Source organism: Lampetra fluviatilis, chromosome 53, assembly GCF_964198595.1.
Source record: "Lampetra fluviatilis chromosome 53, kcLamFluv1.1, whole genome shotgun sequence".
NCBI lineage: Eukaryota > Metazoa > Chordata > Hyperoartia > Petromyzontiformes > Petromyzontidae > Lampetra > Lampetra fluviatilis.
In genome coordinates, this window is record NC_136327.1 from 5631305 (window position 1) to 5653943 (window position 22639).

Here is a 22639-nt window from a genome sequence, read left to right on the forward strand (position 1 = left end):
CTACGTGACTTTACCGAAAGAACCAAGAGGATGAATCCCTGCAGTCTGTCACATGTAGCGTATCTTGATTTAAAATGTATTCAGTGTGCACGGAACAAACCAAAATTAGGGATTGCAAAAAATGTATCTATCTATCTATCCCGTTCGCGAGTAGAATACGTGCACAATTTAGACATTTAGTCGATTTCCGAACAACTTTGATTTGAATCGGCGAGACTTATTCGAATAAAAAAGAGAAAAGAAGAAGCACCTAGCGTTTCTCGATGCAGGATGCTAGCGGCTTGTGGAGCTTTCCCCAGCAAGAACATTTTTTGTTCAAATCGAGTGGCGGCAAAACTTCCTGGGAGGACACGATGCAGATTGCCGTGGCAATCGAGGCGTGCGCCAGCGATGCCGCATCAGTTCACTCCGCACGATACTCGCTAAATTGTCCGGTGACATTTTTGGCGACTTTTTAGAAGGTCGATGCGGCTACATCTACAGACTTTTTGATGTTCGCTTGTCGACTTTCCGCTTCGGAGCGTTGACCACACTGCACCAGTGCGCACGACGCACTGAGCCATGCACGAGCACGCACACACACACACACGAAAACACAAAGATCCCCCGTATAGCCCGTAACAGACTGTTGGGGCAAGTGCTGTTAGCGAGCACCTATGAAGGCCGGCACGGCACACGAGGAGGTGGGTGGCCAGCACCACTCCCGGCCTGCCTTTGTCCCCCTAGTGGCGATGTTTACACATCGCACCAGGTACTCATTTGAGGCCGAGTCGACCTAGGGGAGGCCCAGGACGGGTTCAGATAATCGTCACCGGCATTGGTGGCCGTGAGCGGGAAACGGGTTCGTAGCGCAGCGTAGCGCTAACCGCTACACCACCGCTCCCCACACACACGCACTTATTACCCCACCCCCCCACCCCAGCGAGCCTTGTTGTTGTTCGCGACGTAATATCGGTAATTAGGTTTTCCTTTGTTCAACTAAGCGTTTCGCGAACGGGACGGGCGGTGAATCAGAAGGGGCCGCTGCACAGCGACGGCGCGACGAAGAGGATGGGGGGATGAGGAGGAGGATGCTGGGAAGGGATGGCAATGGTCGTCGGTGCGCGCAAAAAAAAAAAACCGAAGCGTTTTTTAAAAATCCCGTCTACAAATTTCACAGAAATTCCGCGCGCTTTCCCTCCAGAGTGAGCGGGGACAGCGGTGTTTGTGCGGCACTGTTTTTTTGCGCCGCGGCGTCGTTGTTGTTGTTGTTGCCGCGTGGCCACCTCCCCGCCAACTCTCGACGGGGGTCCGCAAGAGCCTCCCCGTGATCGGCGTGCGAAGGCGGCGCTCGCTCGCAATCACGGCGCAATCACCGCGAGCTGTTTAGAAAGCGGCAGCGAGGGGATTACGCCGCCGCGTTCGAGCGAGCTCCGTCCCTCTCTCCGTGTTGCGTCCGCGCTGGGCGGGGAGCGGCGGCGCATCGCGCTGCAAACCGCCCAGCGGTCAGCATTCGCTTCACGCTCGTGGCCGAAGCGCGCCGACTCACCGGTCCCCTAGGGCGACTCGGCCTTAAACGAGTACCCGGTGCGGCGGTGCGTAAACGCCACCCACGCCCCTCGTGTGCCGCGCGGGCGCTCGCTAACAGGCGCTCGCTAGCAGCACTTCTTGCCCGCAACTGTCTGTTGAAGACAATGCAGGGGGATCTTCGTCCTTTTCTTTGTCAGTGTGTGCGCGCGAGTGCACCTAGGCTGGCGCAAGCACTCTGGTGATGTCGGCACCACTGAGTGGCGAATGGTGGTGTGTTTTGCCGCGCGTGTATGCAATGAGTGTGCGTGTGAACTGTGAACACGGAGGCGGTATAGTCTGCTTATTTATTTTATTACTTTATATTCTCCACAACGACGCTAAGGATTATTCCGTGCATCCCCCGGGTAAACTTAGCCTTAAATAAGCACCTGGCCTAAATAGGCACTCCCCAAACACCACTTGCACGCGTGTATGTACGCACGTTCCGTACGTGCAACACTGCTTGACTAGATCTACCCAGAAACTGTAGGGTTTGTTGTACACTAACATCACTCACTGTGGCATCCTGCATGGGAGATCGCGGCCAATGCGAGACCACAAAAGTCAAGGACAAAGATCCCCCGTAGAGCCCCAACGGACCGTTGGGGCAAGTGCTGTTAGCGAGCACCTTCTGAACGCTGGAACGGTACACGAGGGGGTAGAACATCGAGGGATGGCTGTACACCTGGACACGCGTGCACGCGCACCTGCAACACTCGCGCACGCACACGCGCGTTGCCCACGCACACGCGCGTTGCCCACGCACACGTGCGTTGCACACGCACACGCGCGTTGCCCACGCACACGCGCGTTGCCCACGCACACGCGCGTTGCGCACGCACACGCGCGTTGCCCACGCACACGTGCGTTGCACACGCGCGTTGCCCACGCACACGCGCGTTGCGCACGCACACTCGCGTACGCACACACACGCACGCACACACGCACGCGGCGTGTGCGTGTGGCGCGCGCGATTGTTGAGGAGCAGTTACCCGTGCTCGCGGGTCGCATCCCGGGGCTGGAGAGCGTCGCTCCCCCCGTCACCCCGTAGCCCATACTCCCGCCGGAGCTCATGCTCAGCGGTAGCTGAAAACCGTGGGAAGGGATTCCAGCCTGCGGGGGGGGGAGAGAGAGAGAGAGAAGTGGGGAGGGGTGGGGGAGTGGGCGGCAGAGGAGAGAGGAGGAGTGGAAGGGGGAAGCGGAGTGGAAAATGCGGACGGGGGCGGGTGGTTTAGTCACCGTTGCTGTTATTATCGCAGACCTTCCCGCCCGCCTACCCCCTCGCGGCCCGCAGTCATTAGCCCCGCGATCACCGTCGCTCCTCTCAATGTCACCGCCCCCTGCACGCCGCTGACGCCGCGCGGACCGAGGGCCGGTGGCGCGGCGGGAACGCCCGTCACTCGCGGCAAGAGGGACCTGGGTTCGATCCCATGCCCAACACCGCCCCCTCGACCGTCTTGGGCCCTTTTACGCCGTTGGCGAGTTTTGTATTCTCTCTGCCCGCACCCCGGCTCCGTGCGAGTTTCTTTCTCCCGGGTTCCCCCGGTTTTACCTCCCGCAGCTAAAGACGTGCGACGACAATTCGTGTGTCGGTCAAACATTCTCAAGGCAGGACCCTCCTGTAAAAAAGTTGACGTTATTATTACATTCGCGTTTAATAACATCCGGCCGGGATAGTTTTACATCTTCGTCAAAGGTGGCCATTGTAAGAATCGTCTTGTAATTTTTTTTTTCATCTCTGCAGAATGATCATTTGTTCGCAATTTTAATCTTCATTAACTGTCACGAATATTGATCGCCAATATCGTTAGAGGCAAATATGATGATCATAAAAATGTACATAAACTCCAGAAAACAATATAATTTAGGTTGCAGTGATCATGAATAAGGTTAATGCCACCAACAACATTAAGGCATCAGCAGAAGCAGCATCACGATCATCTGCACAAGTAGGAACAGTAGCACCGTCAGGAGTGCTGTCATTATGAGCAGAATAACCATCAGTCATTATTGATGGAAGCAGCATCAGCACCATCATCAGCAGCATAATCATCAGCTGTACTGTAGTATCATCATCGTGATCAGAAGCAGCAACAGCATAGTTTAACATCTCAGCCAGCAGCAGCACCCTCATCAGCAGCACCACCACCATCATCATTATCACCATAATCATCATCATCACCAGCATCATCATCAGCAGCTTTATCATTACAACCATCGTCGCGCGCAAACAACATCTCCCGACTACCGCCAGGCACGGAGCGATTAAAGGCAGCGCGTTGCGTGTCAGGGAGTCCGAGCATAAACAGGAACGACAGTGCGGACGGAGGAGGAGGTTACGGTCGGTGGGGTGCGGTGGGGTGCAGGGGGGGGCAGTGAGTGATGTTGATGCAGTGAATGTTTAAGTGCAGCAAACAGGAAACCGGCGCTCGCGACGAGATGCTCGGAGGGCCGGGGGCAAAGTAGGTGCACGGGAGTGGCGTTTGTGGGGGGGGGGCATGGCAAAGGAGTGGAGGAGTTGTGGGAGGCTGTGTAGTGGGGGGGGGAGGTGCGAGTGGAGGAGATGCAAGGGTCCGCGTTGGGGCGCCGCAAAATGACTATCTCTGGCTTTACACGACAACAACAAAACCAGACGGGGAGCTGGCCGACTTGCTCAGAGGTCAGGAGAGGTCACAGCGCGTGAGCCGCTGAGCACCGCTGAGATCCTGGGCTCGGATGCGGGTTTCAGCCGCCGCCCGTGTTTAAACCGGGTGCTCAGGTGCGGAGAGCTGGCGGTACCAGCCCGGCCGCTATTTGAATGCGCACGCAAACCGAAGGGAGAGCCTCAGATTCGCCGAACGCCCCGCAGGGCGGTGGCACGGTAATAGTGGTAGTGAAAGAAAAAACAACGACCGCTTGCATTACGTCGCGCGACGGGAAGTTCTTGGTCACGCGCTGAATTTGGCCAAAAATTGCAGCTTCCGAGAAACAATTCGAAAAAAAATATATCGGTGCGACTGTCGTGCGGCGAGCCTCGCTCTCTGTCGGCAGAGCGGGTGGGAAAGCGCTGCCCCCCCCCCTCTCCTGCGTGCGGAAGAGGTCCGCTTCATGGGATCTCAAGTAGTGGCTCTGCGGCGTCCGCTTCTTCTCGAGCGTGATTGGTAAACATGCCAACGTTGGGCTCACGTTGGCTTGTCGTTGCAACCGTTGGATGCACGTCGGCCCAACGTCCAATGTCAACTTGGTTCCTGCCTTGACAAAACACGCGCATGTTTTGCAACTGGGTGGCTCGTGGCTCAGGCATTGGCTGTGCATGGTTAGCGCCTCTAGTGGCTGGAGCGGGTTAAGCGAACACACCGCATACAACGGACGCACACCGGAAAACACACATCCGCGCGCACACGCTTGGGAAGCCGACGTTAGTCAAGGATCCGACGCTTCGTGGTTGCACGGCCGATCGGAGGAGCGCCACCCGGGCACTGATTTCTTTAGCTTCGTTTCACGCCGATTTGTCGTCGGCGTGGGGGAGAGGGAACGATGCAGCAGCAGAGATTCGTCGACTGATGTGGAAATGTTCTGACGTGGATGGGGTGGGTGGGTGCGGTGGGGGGGGAAACTCACCCTCCCCGTCATGTCTCCGTCGTCGCGTAGGAACTTGTCCTGTCCCATGGGGCTGTGCGGGCCGAGCAGCTCATCCACGTCGCCCTCGGGGCTCTCGCACCCGTTCATGCCCTTCTTGCGCAGCGTCTGCGGGCACGGAGGGAGATGCGGGGACGCGGACGGAGGCGGGGGGAGAGAGATGGAGAGAGAGAGAAAGACAGAGATACGGGAGAGAGAGAGGGGGGGGGGCAGGGGGGCAAAGAGCGACGTAGGAGATGGAGACGCAGAGGGAAACGGGGAGAGAGACAGAGACACACGGAAAGAGAGAGAGAGACACAGAGAGAGGCACGATTTAGTTTGCCGTCACAGAGCCAGCACCACTGAGAGCCTGGGTTCGAATCCAGGTGTGAGCCTGGAACGCAGGCCGGGTCTCAACCCGGTCACCAACAACCGCACAAGTCAGGTCATCATATCACATTCGTTAACTTTCCAGCTCTGAGAATTTTAAAAACAAAAACGTGACAAACATTTCCCTCTAGCAGCGGAGGCGCGTGGGAAAGCGCAGCGGGTGCTCCCCATAAAAGTGTGTGGACAGCACCAGGCCCCCCCCCTCCCGAAGAGACCTCAGATGTACTTCTGCGATATCCCATTCCGCAGAGCGTCCTCTTAGCGTCCGGGGCGACGCACCGGAGCCGGCTGCGCAAGAGGAGTTCCGAGCAGACGCGTCACCTCGACCCGCGGCACGAAGCCAATACGGCCGTCGGGGTAACAGCCCGCTGGGGGGCAGCACTTGGGGGCAGTGCCTGGGGCAGCACCTGGGGGCAACGTTAGGGGGCAATTTTGCCGCTGTCCTACCTATCGTAGCAACGCGACGTTGCGCTCACGTTTAGGCTATGCTGGATCATCTTCACGACGATTCTAGATTTGAAGCTTTCGTGACTGCAAGGATTCATACTCTTAGGCTTTTTCGGTAAAGTCACGTATGTAAAAAAGAAAAAAATCATAATCAAAATAATAGAAATAATAATAGAAATAAAATAATAAATCACGACGTTTTGCCTCCAAAACGTCGTGATTTATTATTTTATTTCTGTTATTATTTCTATTTTTTTACCTACGTGACTTTACCGAAAAAACCTAAGAGTATCTTCACGACGGTCACCGCGTGCACCCGCCCCCCCCCCCCCCCCCCATTACAGATGGACAGAACGAGATCTACTTGAGTTTTTGAAAAATATATATAAAAAAACAAATGTAAGGCAAAGGCTCTTCGTCAGAGCAGAAACAGAAATTACCCAGCTACCCCGCATTTTCTTTTCCTCTCTTAAAAAAAAACACTCAAGGATAATATTGGTCTGGAAAGCCGACGAATAGGCTGATGGAATAAAACACATTTGTATTTGCGTGGGGAGAGACGGAACGGAGTTCTACTTATGTCTGCTCTGACCCATAATGTTCCGTTTCGGGTGCACGGTGAGTTTGTGCACGACACTGCTTTTTGCGTGTCGGGAACACGGTCCCCGCGGTTCGCGTGGAGTGCTCATGCCAATAGCATCCGGGAGTCCCAACAGCATTTGCTTAACGATCGTGGCTCTGCTCACGTGTCCCAGAAAGTCAGAACCGGTCCGGAATCGGTTCAGACTTCACGCTCTCTTAAACGAGCGCTGCCGCGGGGATAATATCGGTGTGGAAATCCAATAATTGGTATTTACAGTCCGTTCTCCTGTAACGTGGTAGTTGCGTTCCTGAAGTAAACCACGTGATGGGAAAATCGCGTTATAATAAATAATATATAGTCAATCACAGTCCGTGATAACACGCGAGATGCGTACGCAGGCTGAACGAAGACTTGAGGCTCGTGCGTAGCATCTAGACACATCCAGCAGCATCCCAGTGCCACGTGTGACGCAATACGCCGAGGCAGCCACACAACCGCACGACCACTTATTCCTAAATTTCGATTTAAAGCGTTCGTGACTGCAGGGATTCATCATCTTGGTTGTTTCGGTAAAGTCACGTAGAATGGAAATAATAAAATAATAAAAATAAAACATAATGAAATAATTCTCACGACGTTTCGGCCACAACGCAAGCAGCCGTCCTCAGGTGAAGAACAGGTCTGTCGAGAAGTCATTCAGACTCTGTCTTCTCGACAGACCTGTTCTTCACCTGAGGACAGCTGCTTGCGTTGTGGCCGAAACGTCGTGAGAATTATTTTATTATGTTTTATTTTTATTATTTTATTATTTCCATTCTACGTGACTTTACCGAAAGAACCAAGAAGACGCTTATTCCTACTCGCGCCGTTCACTCGATCGCGTTACATCCAATTCGCGTTTAAAAAAAAAATGTCTTCCCTCGTACATTCGTCGAGTTGCGTCCAATCCGTGTCACAAAAACAACACGTGGCATCATTGGAGGAGAGAGACTTCACGTGGCGTCCGCCCTTGCTCTGCGTAGCGCCAGGCGGCGACATCAGTTTCGCGAGGATTCGGCAACGGTGACGGCGTAAGAGAGGATCCGGCGCGGTATTTTCAGCCGAAGTTTCGACGCCCGCTTGCCAGCACGCGGGACGCAGAAGCGCCGTTCGAAGGCTGCGAGTCCGCCGCTCGTCTATTTTAGAACTTTGTTTTCCAGCGCGCCGCGGCCTGTCGGCCCGGCAGGGTCGGCGCGGGGTTGGGGGGGGGGGGGTCACGTAAACGCGTCGCGGCCTTCGCCGTGGTTCCTAGCCGTCGTCGACGCGATCGCGACGGGCCGCGTGGTCTGTCCGCTCGTTGTCGTTTGCAAGCCTCGAGGTCGTGCAGACAAAACGTTACTTTCGGGGTTTTTTTTTGGAGCCGGGACGAAGTGACACGGCCGTAGTCGGCCTCGCAGCGGCGGCGGCGGCGGTGGCGGTGGGAGCGGCCGGCCGGCCGGGGGGTGGCGGTGGCTGAGGTGGCTCAGAAGCCCACCTTTTACATTCTTTATGAAGTCCAAGAAGTGTTGGAATGATATTTAAAGTGCACGACACTTAACAGTGGGGCCGACCGCATCGTCATTATTCGTCGTGCAGCTGAGCACCCAACGGTCGTGCTGACGTCTTTGTAGAACAGGTAAAGGTGCAGCCCCTGAAAGCGCTTGCTCGCTCACGCCACTGCTGGCAAGTTTTGTCTGCTTGTTTTTTTTTACCAGGTAAGGCCCCACTGAGCTTTCTAGGAACTCTTTTTCAGAAGCGATCTGGCCACAAATGATAGCTCAACGAGAAGTCGCTTATCATCGTGTGGACATTTATATCAGCAGCCAAATACTCTGAACGCGTGGCGATGTTGATTCTAAACGTGGAGGGGAAAAACAGGAGGACCCGGAGAAAAATCTACGCGACCATGGCGAGAGAGACACGCAAACTACAAATATACAGCAGGCGTCAGGGTCGGGATGGAACCCACAACCTCCTGTATACCAGGCGAGGTAGTTAACATCTCCTAGCCACCGTGATGATGATGAGAGAGAGAGACACGCAAACTCCAAATATACAGTAGGCGTCAGGGGTCGCGATCGAACCCACGACCTCCTGTATATCAGGCGAGGTAGTTAACATCTCCTAGCCACCGTGATGATGATGAGAGAGAGACACGCAAACTCCAAATATACAACAGGCGTCAGGGGTCGCAATCGAACCCACGACCTCCTGTACACCAGGCAAAGTAGTTAACATCTCCTAGCCACCTCCCCGTACCCCTCCCACGTTCCCCTCCTCACCGGTCCTTCGAGCAAGGTCAGGCTGCGGGGTTGACCTTCAAACGGACAGGTACGGCCAGAGAGATAAGAGGGGGGAGCGAGTGGGCAAGCGGCGAGAGAGGGGGGGGGGGTGGAGAGTCTCGGGGGGGTCGTGATGAGGGGGGGGGGGCTAGGCAGAGGGAGGTGGGAGAGCCGTTGCCGCCGATGCTGCCCAGGGTCACGCACTCCGCTGGGGGTGGGGGGGGGGGGTCCTGCCTAAAATTATCCGCCACCAGAGAGACCAGGTCGGGGGGGGGGGAAGTAAATAGCCGTATAAATAAATATATAAATAACCTCCGGCGCAATTAGGCACGCGGTTGCACGCAACTGCTCCTCCTCGTCGCATGCGCGTGTGTGTGTGATGTGTGTGTGTGTGATGTGTGTGTGTGATGTGTGTGTGTGATGTGTGTGTGTGATGTGTGTGTGTTGTGTGTGTGTGTGATGTGTGTGTGTGATGTGTGTGTGTGATGTGTGTGTGATGTGTGTGATGTGTGTGTGTTGTGTGTGTGTGATGTGTGTGTGCGTGACTGTGTGTGTGCGTGACTGCGTGTGTGATGTGTGCGTGCGTGACTGTGTGTGTGCGTGACTGTGTGCGTGCGTGACTGTGTGTGTGCGTGACTGTGTGTGTTAGCGTGAGTTTGTGCACACTCACTAACAGCACTTGCCCTGACAGCCTCAAAATGCTGCACGCTCTGAGATCTTTGGTATTTTGCGCGAAGCGGCGGTGCAGCGGTTAGCGCGCCGCACTACAAACCCAGCCACCCGCGGGTTCGATTCTCGACCAGGGGCCCACATCGGTGTGACGAATATCTCAACCGGTCCTGGATGCTCCCCTAGATCTACTTAGCCTAAAATGAGCACCTGGGGCGGCACTGACGACGCAAATGCGGCCGGGCACGGTGATGTCCTCACATCCCACCTCGTGTGTCGCGCCGGCCTTAATTGGTGCGTGCGTGCCCGGGTACACGGGCAGCCGCGGTCGCGTTCTGTCCCGCGCGCCCATCGTGCCCATATAACCTCTCTCGCTCGCGCGATGGCAGCTCCCCAACCACACAGCCAGACCGCCGTCACTCACATCGCAAAGCCCCCGGCACCCCCTTCACTCCCCCCCCCCCCCACTTATGCCTGGCATCCTCAGCTGTTTTGCCACCTGTCTTCACACCTCCCTGCCCCACCGCCAACGGGCAACAACACCCACACGCACCCACATTCACCCACACCCACCCACACTCACCAACTCTCACCCACACTCACCCACACCCACCCACACTCACTCACACTCACCCACACTCACCCACACCCACCCACACTCACTCACACTCACCCACACTCACCCACACCCACCCACACTCACACTCACCCACCACACTCACACTCACCCACACTCACCCACACCCAGCCACACTCACCCACACCCACCACACTCACCCACACCCACACTCACCCACACTCACCTACACCCAGCCACACTCACCCACACCCACCCATACCCACCCACACTCACCCACACCCAGCCACACTCACCCACACCCACCCACACCCACCCACCACCCACCCACACCCACCCACACTCACCCACACCCAGCCACACTCACCCACACTCACCCACACCCACCCACACTCACCCACCCACCCACACCCACCCACCACCCACCCACACCCACCCACACTCACCCACACCCAGCCACACTCACCCACACCCACCCACACCCACCTACACCCACCCACACTCACCCACACTCACCCACACCCACCCACACCCACACTCACCCACACCCAGCCACACTCACCCACGCCCACCCACCTACACCCACCCACACGCCCCCACACCCACCCACACTCGCCCACACCCACCCACACTCACCCACACCCACCCACACCCACCTACACCCACCCACACTCACCCACACCCACCCACACCCACCCACACTCACCCACACCCACCCACACCCACACTCACCCATACCCACCCACACTCACCCACACCCACCCACACTCGCCCACACCCACCCACACCCACCTACACCCACCCACACTCACCCACACCCACCCACACCCACCCACACCCACCCACACTCACCCACACCCGCCCACACCCACCCACACGCACCCACACCCACCCACCTACACCCACCCACACGCCCCCACACTCACCCACACCCACCCACCCACACTCATCATCACCCACCACCGTCATCACCATCAATGCCAACAATATCCATGCCAGAGAGTGAATGAGTGAGCGAGCGGCGAGCGAGTGTGTCGATGAGCGAGCGAGCGAGCGACTCCCACCGCCATCAACATCCAAGTGAGCTAGTGAGCAATTGAGAGCAAAAACCTGGTGATCAAGTGAGTGAGTGAGCGAACGAGCGAGCGAGCGACTCCCACCATCAACAACATCCACCACCACCGCCCCTCCCGTCAAACCTCCCTCCCTCCCATCCATCCACTGCCCCCCTGCCTCCCACCGCTGCACCACATCCCTTCGGCTGCTCGCTCGCATGACCATACAAGGCGACAGGCGGGCAGCGAAGAAGGGGGCCGATGGGGAATTGGCACTCACGGAGCCAGGGCTGCGCTTGTGCCACGGGTCAGCATTGGCACACGAGGGACACGGGGGCGGGGGGTGTGGTGTGGAGGGGGGTGGTAGCACATGGGGGCAAGTCGAGGCAGGACAGGGGCAAGGCTGGGTTGCTGAGAACCTCTCCAGATGCTGTGAGTGACGGTCCAGCGTCAGTTTGTGGATTCATCGCTTCTCGCCGGCGCTTGCAAACGGGGGCCCTGGGGTGGGGGGGGTAGTTGGGGGGGTAGGTTGGTGGGTAGGTGGGTGGGTGGGTAGGTGGGTGGGTAGTTGGGTGGGTAGGTGGGTGGGTGGGTGGGTAGGTAGGTGGGTGAGTAGGTTGGTGGGTGGGTAGGTAGGTGGGTGGGTAAGTAGGTGGGTGGGTGGGTAGGTAGGTGGGTGGGTGGGTAGGTGGGTAGGTGGGTGGGTAGGTGGGGGGGTAGGTGGGTGGGTAGGTGGGTGGGTGGGTAGGTAGGTGGGTGGGTGAGTTGGTGGGTGGGTGGGTGGGTGGGTAGGTGGGTGGGTAGGTGGGTGGGTAGGTGGGTGGGTTGGTGGGTAGGTGGATGGGTGGGTGGGTAGGTGGATGGGTGGGTGGGTAGGTGGGTAGGTGGGTGGGTAGGTGGATGGGTGGGTAGGTGGGTGGGTAGGTGGGTGGGTAGGTGGGTGGGTTGGTGGGTAGGTGGATGGGTGGGTGGGTAGGTGGATGGGTGGGTGGGTAGGTGGGTGGGTAGGTGGGTGGGTAGGTGGATGGGTGGGTGGGTAGGTGGGTGGGTAGGTGGGTGGGTGTGTGGGTGGGTGGGGGTGCTGTGGCTCGGTGGTGGGAGCGAGCGGCTCGCGATCTGAGAGAGGTCGCGAGTTCGAATCCCGCTTTTGTGAGGGTTGACTTGGCCCACGTCAAAGCTCCGGGGTGTCCATAAAAATGAATACCCCCTATGGAGAGACTCGCCCGCCGTCCGTAGGGAATGTGGAATTTCCACTACTGTGGCTCTGCAGGGGGAGGTGAGCGCCGATGATGGCTCGATGCTCCCTGGAGCCGCGTGCTGCGGGGAGCTCGCGGTCTCTCCGCTGCCGAGATGGAGGCTTCTCCTGCGCCGTGTCCGTAGTGGGCGGGTTGTTTCACCATACTTCACCGTGCCGTTATCGCGGGGTAGGGGGATGCACGGGACCGGTTCGGGGTCGCTCGGCCACTCGCGTTAAACCCTGGCTGAGAATCGAACTCAGGCGGCGTGTGAGGGTTCGTAGTGCAGTGCGCTAACCACTGCGCCGCCACTCCACCATGCAAGTTATCTTATGCTTTCATAATTCAAGCTTTTGTGTACATTTAATGTAACAGCGTAAAGAGTTACCTCCCTAACATGCAAATGACCCAGTGTTAAATGCGTTACAAAGTTCAAAAGTATATTTAGTTGAGCACTGCATATGCATCTTAGGACTGGAATTAATTCCGAATTTTTGCAGTATTTTTTTTTACCGAGATAATTCCAGGTCGAACAATTGCTCCCCCCTCCCTTCCTCACTCCCTCCGCCCCCTGGCTCATCCGATAAATAATCACGATTCAGGGTCGCAATTTGATTGATTCGTCTTGAAACACCATAGTGGACATGGCAGACCCCAGTGTCTGCAACGAGGCGATTCCAACGGGCGTCACACGGCCCTGAAGAATCGCTAACAGGCGATTCATCGGCGCTCCGTCATATCGGCCCCCTCACCGAATTACCCAAAACGTCTAAAGCCCCCTTTGACGTTTGCCTGCCACTGTTCTGAATCCCCCCGAACCGACGACCAGCGGAGACTTATCGCCTCACCGCCGTGGCGTCAACGACGCCGCCTTCCGTTTGCAGACGTCGCTTGCGCCCGCGCCGATATCGCCGCGTGGCCTTCGAAGGAAAATATTTTACGAGCGGGCAAACGTTTCGGGCAATCAGCCCTTCTCAACAGTATACGTTTTCCCGAAGCGTTGCCTTATGAAACATATTTTCATTCACTGATGAAAGCTAAATAACGGTTTTGCTTGTAGACTTACCGAGTTACTATTTGAACTGCACGTTTGTTCGAAGTTTTAGTGGAGGATAATAATTCAAGGCACGGGTGGGGAGAGGCCTCATTTTAAGACCGGAGCCTGTTAAGAAGTGAGGTTTGATTGACGAATGTGTTGGGTTGTTGTTATTGTTTGCGAACCACCACTGCCGTTGAAGCAGTAGCAGCGGTAATCACCAGATACGTTGTTTGATGGGAAACGAGCAGAGCGACAGTGACCCAGTGAGCGTGGGGAGCGGTGGCGCAGTGGTTAGCCCGCTGCGTTACGAACCGGAGTTCGATTCCCGCTCACGGCCAACAACACCGGTGACGATTATCTGAACCGGTCCTGGGCCTCCCCCTAGGTCGACTCAGCCTCAAATGAGTACCTGGTGAGGTGTGAACATTGCTCCTGGCGAGACAAATGCGGTCGGGCGTGGTGCTGGCGACCCACCCTCCCGTGTGCCGTGCCGGCCTTCGTAGGTGCTACTCGCTAGCAGCACCGTGCCCCGACAGCCTGTTAGAGGCCACGCGGCGGGGATCTTTGTCTTTAAACTTAATTTGGAGCTTTCGTGACTGCAGGAATGACTCTTTGGTTCTTTCGGTAAAGTCACGTATAAAGAGAAAATAATAAATTAAATACTAGCATACGACGTTTCGATTGCAACACAAGCAATCGTCATCAGGTATAAATGAAATAGAAACACACATCTAGTATACTTAGAAATGTAATGTAATACAACAGAGAGTCGGATAACATAACAGTCAACACCCTACCTGGTTGATTACGTTCTTCCTGAGAATGCTAAATTTGAGAGAGAGATTAAACACAGAACCAGATACATATAGACAGACATATAAGCAGACAAATATCACAAAGATACATAGAGAGAGAACAAACATAGTTCTCTCTCTATGTATCTCTCTCTCAAATTTAGCATTCTCAGGAAGAACATAATCAACCAGGTAGGGTGTTGACTGTTATGTTGTATTACATTACATTTCTAAGTATACTAGATTTGTGTTTCTATTTCATTTATACCTGATGATGATTGCTTGTGTTGCAATCGAAACGTCGTATGCTAGTATTACATTTCTTATTTTCTCTTTATACGTGACTTTACCGAAAGAACCAAGAAGAGTAATCTTTGTCTTCGTTGCTCGAAAGCCGAGTTCGTTACTGCCGTGCGAGCCGTGCGTCACCAGCCAGAACTTTCAACGCGAAATTCCGTGAACTTTGGTCAAACCCGGCCTGGGCCCCCTCACACCTCCCCAAACCCCCCCCCACCCCTTCCCCACTCCACCATCGCCAATTCCCGCTCTGTGGCGCCGTTATCTGCAACGGAAGTGTGGCAAAAAGGAATTTTCGGCGGTGTAGCTGCAATTCGGCCGTGCCTTCACAACGGAAAAAAAAATGTTCAACACATGTTGCACGTATTTACATAACAGGAGTCTGGTCCAGTAGCCGGGGGGGATGGTGGTGGGGGGGGTCTCAGGCTTGTTGGGATGGTGCCCCCCCCCCAGCCCTGTCCCACCAACGCCCCCCACCCAACCACACAACCAGTGCCGGATTAAGCGAGTGTGGTGCCTGTAGCAGATGTTATAAAGGGGCCCGAAAAACACATACATATTAAAACGCACATTTGTAACTCGCACAGTAAAGTAATTGTATTTTTTCATTTGCTATACAGCCAGGTAATACGACAAATCGCTAACCTTGAACACCCAGTCGTTCGTAAAAAGTTGAAGGCGGTATAGTACTATAGTAATAGAGCAAGTGCAGAATCACTGAACCGGGAGTGACAGCTTGAAAGCATTTAGCGTGGGGCCCTTCAAAGTACGGGGCCCGTAGCATATGTAACTACTTTTGCGACTAGGATAATCCGGCACTGCGCACAACGTGGAACCAACCCCAGCAACCCCACGTTCAAGAGACCACAATATCAAAGGGGTCACGTCTCCACACGCTCCCACAGACTGTTGGGGCACTCAGCAGCACCTACGCTGAAGGCTGGCACGGCGCACGAGGGGGATGGGTGGCCAGCACCAAGCCCGGCCACCGTTGTTATCGCCAGGGATGATGTTTACTACACACTGCACCGGGCACGCATTTGAGGCTGAGTCGACCTAGGGGGAGGCCCCGCACCGGTTCAGATAATCGTCGATGTCGTTGGTGGTGGCCGTGAGCGGGAATCGAACTCGGGTCGTAATCGCGCGTATGCGTACTAGCACGCATATGTACTCGGACACGTGTACTCACACACACACACTTCTTCTCCAAGCGTCTACGGGCGTCATTTCCTCCGCTGGAAAAAAAACTCAGTGTGCAACACCTGGGAAAGAGCAGCACGGGAACGGCGCAGCCACGGCCACGTGCGCACTTCACACACGCACAGACTCACGCATACACGCACGGACTCAAAGACAAAAACAAAGATCCCCCGTATAGCCTTCGCAGACTGTTGGGGCAAGTGCTGTTAGCGAGCACCTATGAAGGCCATCACGGCACACGAGGGGGTGGGTGGCCAACATCACGCCCGGACGCCTTTGTCTCCTCAGTGGCGATGCTTACACAACGCACCAGGTACTCACTTGAGGCTGAGTCGACCTAGGGGAGGCCCAGAACCGGTTCTGATCATCGTCATTTGGTGTTGGCCATGAGTGGGGAATCGAACTCGGGTCGCCGGGCTCGTTGCGCAGCGCACTAACCGCGGCACAACCGCTCCCCACACAGACTCACGTACACACACTCACGTACGCACAGACTCACGCACGCACCAACGTGTGTTCCCGTTAAATTCCCTGCCCCCCCCCCCAACTGACCACAGAGAGGCAGTGCCAGAGGCCAAAGAAAACACAACACTTAGCCTGGTATCGGAAACTCGCAAATTCGTGTCCAAAGAAGACAAAGAAAGCTGACGGTTTTTTTTCTTTTCAGCGATCAAAATGAACATTTTTTTTGTCGTAGTTTCTGCGCGTGTGTGCTTTTTTAGCGGTTACTGTGCCTCCTTAGCCGGACGCGCTTGCCATTCCGCGGAGTTTTCTGCGCGTTTGTTTCGTGCGTTCGCCCGCCCGTGTGTTCGTTCCCTGCGCCGGCAAGAGCAATCATTTTCGCGTGTTTCTATTAACATTTCAAGTCGACAGTGGCGGCGATGAGCGGGCGAACCGCCGCCAAGCGTGACGATGACTACGGCTTACCCACCAAAGCGCGGATCCTCCCCAGTGATCACGGAACGCTGGGCCGACGTCGGGCCCAACGGTTCCAATCACATGCCAACGTTGGCCGAACATTGCATGTTTATTTTCGATTTAAAGCTTTCGTGACTGCAGGGATTCATCTTCTTGGTTCTTTCGGCAAAGTCACGTAGAAGGAAAATAATAAAAATAAAACATATTTTTTTTATTTTATTATTTTCCTTCTACGTGACTTTACCGAAAGAACCAATAAGATTGCATGTTTACTGCGTCCACCGGCGATAACTTTCACCGACGCGCTCGTTTGCGACGAAAACATTAGTCCGCTCTGTGTTTTCTCCGTCGGCGGTGACAACGAGCGGCCGAGTTCTCATCGAGCGTGACGATGTGCATGACCGCTGCCACCAGGAGACAGAAGCGCGCTCAAGGTGACCCGTAGACTCCCATAGACACCAACAGGCAAAGGGCTCGAGGTCACAGAATTGGTGAAGAGGATCAGAGACACTGAGCTGGGACCACTGAGATCCTGGGTTTCATTAAGCCGGCCATCAACCGCAGATTAAAATGGGTTCTCAGGTGCACTGAGTTGGTGGCCTCAGCCCGGCCACTAATGAGCGCACAACAACAACAAAATCAGTCGCGCTGAATTTGTTTTTCACTTCATGTTGCTAGACTCGAGCATTACTTTGCAGGAAGGCGCCGGACAGGAAACGTGCCAATGCGTTGTGCGTCCAGAAGATCACTTGGAAGTAATCTCAGAAGTAGTTGCGTGAGATCTGTTTCCGCGGGCCGTTTCCCTTAACAGCGCCGCGCTTTGCGTCCAGCTCTGGGCTTCCCCGAATTTACACCCCCATCCATTTCCCCTTCCCGCCCTGCGATGTCCCGGTAACTTGCCACCGACTGCTGACAGTCTTGGGCCGCGGTCACCCTTGGGGCGGTTGGCCCTCCTCGTAGCGAGAGATCGGCCCCACAAGGGGGCCTTGCTCAGCTGCAAACGAACGCCTGAGCCCGGAGAGAGTCAAGGAAGGCACCGGAAGACGTCGTCGGCCAAGCAGAGGTCGCAAATGGGTTTTGATTCCTTACCCGTACCCGGCCGCACCAGGGTCGCAAATGGGTACCCGTACCCGGCCAGGTACAGGTACTCGTACCCTACCCGTACCCGTACCCTACCCGAAATCAGTGACAAACTGTTACTCACCAGTTACTCACGGCCTACCTGTACCCGTACCCGGCCGCACTAGGGTCGCAAACGGGTACCCGTACCCGGCCGGGTACGGGTAGCCGGGTATTGGGTAGGGTACAGGTACCCGATTGCGACCTCTGCGGTCAAGTGCGGATAATGATTAAAAGTGGTTGAAGGAAAAGGGCCCAAACAGAATCGGCTAACTTTAAAGACGGGAAGGTACGTCCCTCACCACTCGGTGGGGCGGTGGGTGAGTGGGCCCACTTGAAACCCAGGTGAGGTCCCTGCAGATTTTTTGTACCCCCACCCGCCCCGACCGCGTCGCGGCTTATGCTCTTTATTGGGCTCGCGTTGAAATGCAATAAACAAAAATACATCTTTTATTTTATTTTTACCCGACGGTACGGAAAGTGTTGGACGCGGCTCGCGGCGGCGCGCGTTCGCCGCGACGAGGGTTCTACGTCGCGATCGGCGGCTAAGCGTGATTAGACCAAGAGACGGAGAGTGAAGGTCGAGTTTTCTTTAACGTCGGTTTAAGTCTTGACAAGTTTCCTCCTCCACCCCGCACAAACCTCCCCGCCCCACACCTCCCTTTCCTTGCGTCACTCTTTCGTGTATTTTTTTCTTTAAACACAATCCCAGCCGTTTCCCCCACCCACCCACGCCAGAGAGAGAGAGCCAGAGAGAGAGGGAGAAAAAAATCCCAACCAAGGGCACAGCGCTATTTTTAGCTCGGACGCCCGAGCTATTTTTAGCGGGCGGAGGTCACGAAAGTGGAAAAAAAAAATCCGGCCGCAAATGGGATCGGGATAAGGGAAGGAAAGGGTGTGTTTTTTTTCTGCCTAAGTACCCGCAGTTATGGAACACACACGAGGAGAAGAAGAGAGAGAGAGAAAAAAAGTTTAAGACGAAAATTGAAATAAATAACAATTAACAACGCTCTCACGCGCGCACTGTTTCTGCTGCTGCTCGTCGCAACGATCGTCGGTTTGTTCCGAGCGTTGCGAATGCATTGTGGGATTTTCACCAAAAGCCGGCGTTAAAAAAAAATCAACAACAAAAAAAGCCCCGGCGAAATTTTGAAAAAGAAAATTCTCTCTTATTCCGCGCGTGCGTCTCTCTTTGCGTAGCATTGGAGAGACAAAGGTGGCCGAGCGTGGCGCCGGGCACGCCAATCCGTCGTGCCACCGTACTCGCTAACAACACTTGTCCCAATAGCCTATGCAGGCTATACGGGGGAACTCTTTGTGCTGTATGTCTAATCCGTGGGTGGAGCGGTGACGCGGCGGTTAGCTCACCGCACACTGCAAACTTGCCAGTTCGAGTTTGATTCCTGGCCACGGCCAACATCAGTGAGGATTATCAGCATCCACTCGGCCTTACATGGGTGCCTGGTAAGGGGAGACGAAGGCAGCCGGGCGTGGTGCTTGCCACACACCACCCCCTCGTGCAAGCGTGCTGAGTTTCAGTGGGTACTTGCCAGCAGCACTTGCCCCAACAGCCTATGTAGGCTACAAGGGGGATCTTTGTCTTTGTATCCACATCCTGCCCCCAGCTCCGCACAGACCCACCCCGCGTGCCTGAGCCTCCCCTCGTTAGTCATCTCCCATAAGGAGGAGGAGGACGAAAATAAATAATCATTAAAATCCATGAAACACCGGCACGGCTGCTCATTACAATCGCCCGATCTACATGAAGACATCCACCCAGTTCCGAACGGACACAGTCAGCTTCAGCCGAGCACGGAATACACCGGCCATGTTTTCTCCACTGCTGGATGAAGGCCTCCCCACGCCGGCGCCGTCCATCGCGATCCTGCGATGCCACACTCTGTCTCGCTCATGCGCAATCCATCGCACCGATCTCATCGCTCCATCTCCGCACGTCAACGTGCTTTGGGGCTTATTCCCTCCTCTTTGGCTGACACTATAACTAGTCTCATCCATCATGATGATGACGATCATCATCATCATGATGGATCATCATCATCATCATCCCTTCCAGCCATGACGTGTCCTGTCCGAGCCCACTCACTTTCCTTCACGGTCAATGCGATGTCTCTGCCTTGCGTTTGTCCTCTGATCCACGTGTTCCACTTTGTGTCTCTCTCAGTGTCATCCCCAGCATGCATCTCTCTTCTATGCCTCTTAAGTGCAATGTGTACATTTACGTACTGCATGAACCCTTCCGCCAATCCACTGCTGGATGAAGGCCTCCCCACGCTGTGCGGGGCGTAGGGATCGTTTGCCAACTCATTAATTACCTTGTCACCCGAGCGATTAATTGCAGGTTTTGGTGAAGGCAGATAAGTGTGGACGTGGCACCATAGGAGTACTGCACAACAATGGGCATTTCTGCGCTGCCCTTTGCTGCCCACACTTTGTGTCGGTTCAGCGGAGCTCTCTTTTAATCGATGTCGGGGGGGGGGGTGGAGGGAAAACGGCGAGATTTGGAATTTAATTTTTGCAAAAGTCAAAACGCGCGTGAGGTGTGCCGTGGATTTGTGTTCCAGCGCGTGCTCGTCTCAAGGGAAGAACGGCGCTCTTTATGGTTCGGGACGACGCAAATCTGGCGGCTGGAAACGCACGGCAAGGCAATCGCGTTCCGTGCCGTGAGCGCTTACTGTACGCTAATTGCCATGATCTTCTTTCTAGGGCCCCCCTTCCCCCGTCCCCCCAAGACAGATTTTTCTCATTTAAAGGAAGAAATTAAAGAAATCAAATGCAGGAATGTTTGGCGGAGTTTCAAACGAACGTTTCCGAAATGGCTCCTGCTCGCCGTTGCTTTCGTCCCGAGTTTTTCCTTTATCGCCCCCGAAACATAAAAAAGGTGCGGCCCCTGCGAGGTGACCCCTTGCGACGCTGCTGGCGACGCTGCTCATGGGGGGGGGGAGGTATGAGAGAGGCACCCTAGAGGGCACCGGCGGTGATAACTCTTCCGCGCCGGCGACAAAGCCGAGAGAGGTGCGGTCACCCACGCTTTACCCCACCACCACACGCGACCTGCCGAAACTGCTAACTGCGGTGCACCCGCTCATGCTGCTGAGCGGACGGAGGCTGTGGTGGTGAGGGGGCTGAGTAATTCATAAATGTTCAGGCTAGGGTTGCTAATTTTGGCATTGTTAGTCACCGCTGCACGGTGTGACCGGTGGGAGCCCAGCTGCCCGGTGCTGTCGCTGCCACCGATCACGGCGGGACACGCCGTGCCGCTAAAACGTTCGCTCGCGCGCGCGTCAAATCCGGTCCGGGAGGAGACCGTTGCCTCACCTTGGCCTCGCTGGCCTCCTCTTCGAATCAACACGGAACGTTGGGCCCAACGTTGTGCCAATGTTGGGCCAATTTTTGGCCGACAGTTGCAACCACATGCCAACGTCGGAATGTTTACTGGGTTCAGAGGGCCATTGCGAGACACGTCGCCTGCTGTGAACTTTTTGGGGCAGCGTTGCTGACGAGTTTTAGTTGTTGTCGTTGTTGTTTGTGCTTGTGCACCGCCGCCCACGCGGTATCGCCAAACAATCCGGTTCGATTTTTGGAGCGGACTCGATGATGGGGAAGGCACGGATTTCGAACTTCGACAATCGATTCCCGAGGAGCGACGATCGCTTTTAGGTCACCATCGTTTCCGACGGCTCGCTAAGTTTCGGTCGCGTCGCTCGAAGCGGAACTCTTTTTTCTTCCTTCTCCTCCCCACATTCACAGTTTCCCACCCACCCCGACGATGGATGATGGCGCCGCAATAAAACCCGGTGGATGATTAAGCGCCGTACCTCGCGGCGCTCGCCGGCGAACGTGGCGCGAAAAAGAGCGAGCGCGCCAGATAAGCGAGATGTCCTGGAACAGCCGAGCGCACGAGTGGAAGCGAAACAAAACGCGACAAGCAACAACAACAACAATTACGGCAACGATGCAATTCGTAACGCCGCGCGAAGGAGGTGGGGCCTTCAAGTGCCTCTTATGAGTCGGTGTAGAGCACCTTGACGAGTTTAGCGGGCCATGTGAGCGTCCCTCCTTCATTTCAGTGGGCAGCAGGCTTGACATCGTGATCGTGCACTAACCACGACCCCATCGCACCTCTGATTAGCACGGTTGGCTAGGTACAGTGCGAAAATAAGTTCAACATGCATATATCATACATATACAACATATATACCGTACATACAAACAAAGACAAAGATCCCCTATATAGCCCTTAACAGACTGTTAAGGCAAGTGCCGTTAGCGAGCACCTATGAGAGCCGGCACGGCACATGAGGGGGTGGGTGGCCAACACCACGCCCGGCTGCCTTTGTCTCGCTCAAGGCGATGTTTACACACCGCACCAGGTACTCATTTGAGGCTGAGTCGATCTAGGGGAAGCCCAGGACCGGTTTAGATAATCGTCACCGTGAGCGCAAATCGAACTCGGCTGGCCGGGTTCGTAGTGCGGCGCGCCAACTGCTATGCTGCCGCTACCGTACATACAACATACATACATCATACGTACATACATGCATCATACGTACATGCATCACCCTAGGCCCACTGAGACCAGTCCACCACCACAAGAGGCCCTACGGGATGCATACGGCCCACGGGCTGCAGGTTGCCAACACTGGCGTAGACTGAACGCCACTGGCGGTGAATGTACAGCAGCAGCAGTGGGGACGATGATGGCCACATTCCAGACAGCGTGGGCTGCCACGGGTGTGTGTGTGTGAGTGTAGGCGTGTGCAATAGGTGGCACAGTTATCCATGTTTGTTTTTGGGCTAAGGCCACGTTCAAGTAGTTTGACGCGAAGATTCTTGTCAGTAACCGTCCACCA

At 55.4% G+C, this 22639-nt stretch overlaps 1 protein-coding gene across 2 annotated transcripts in view; it reads right to left on the bottom strand.

Moving 5' to 3' along the window:
* The window catches only part of LOC144949318 (myocyte-specific enhancer factor 2C-like), a 102566-nt gene that overhangs the window by 23175 nt on the left and 56752 nt on the right, over nt 1-22639 (bottom strand). For both annotated transcript variants that reach the window (XM_078879275.1, XM_078879276.1), the window contains 2 exons: nt 5149-5274; nt 2541-2661 (listed from right to left, as the gene is read on the bottom strand). In XM_078879275.1, coding sequence (XP_078735401.1) covers nt 2541-2661; nt 5149-5274 — 247 coding nt within the window. The remainder of the gene's footprint in view (nt 1-2540; nt 2662-5148; nt 5275-22639) is intronic.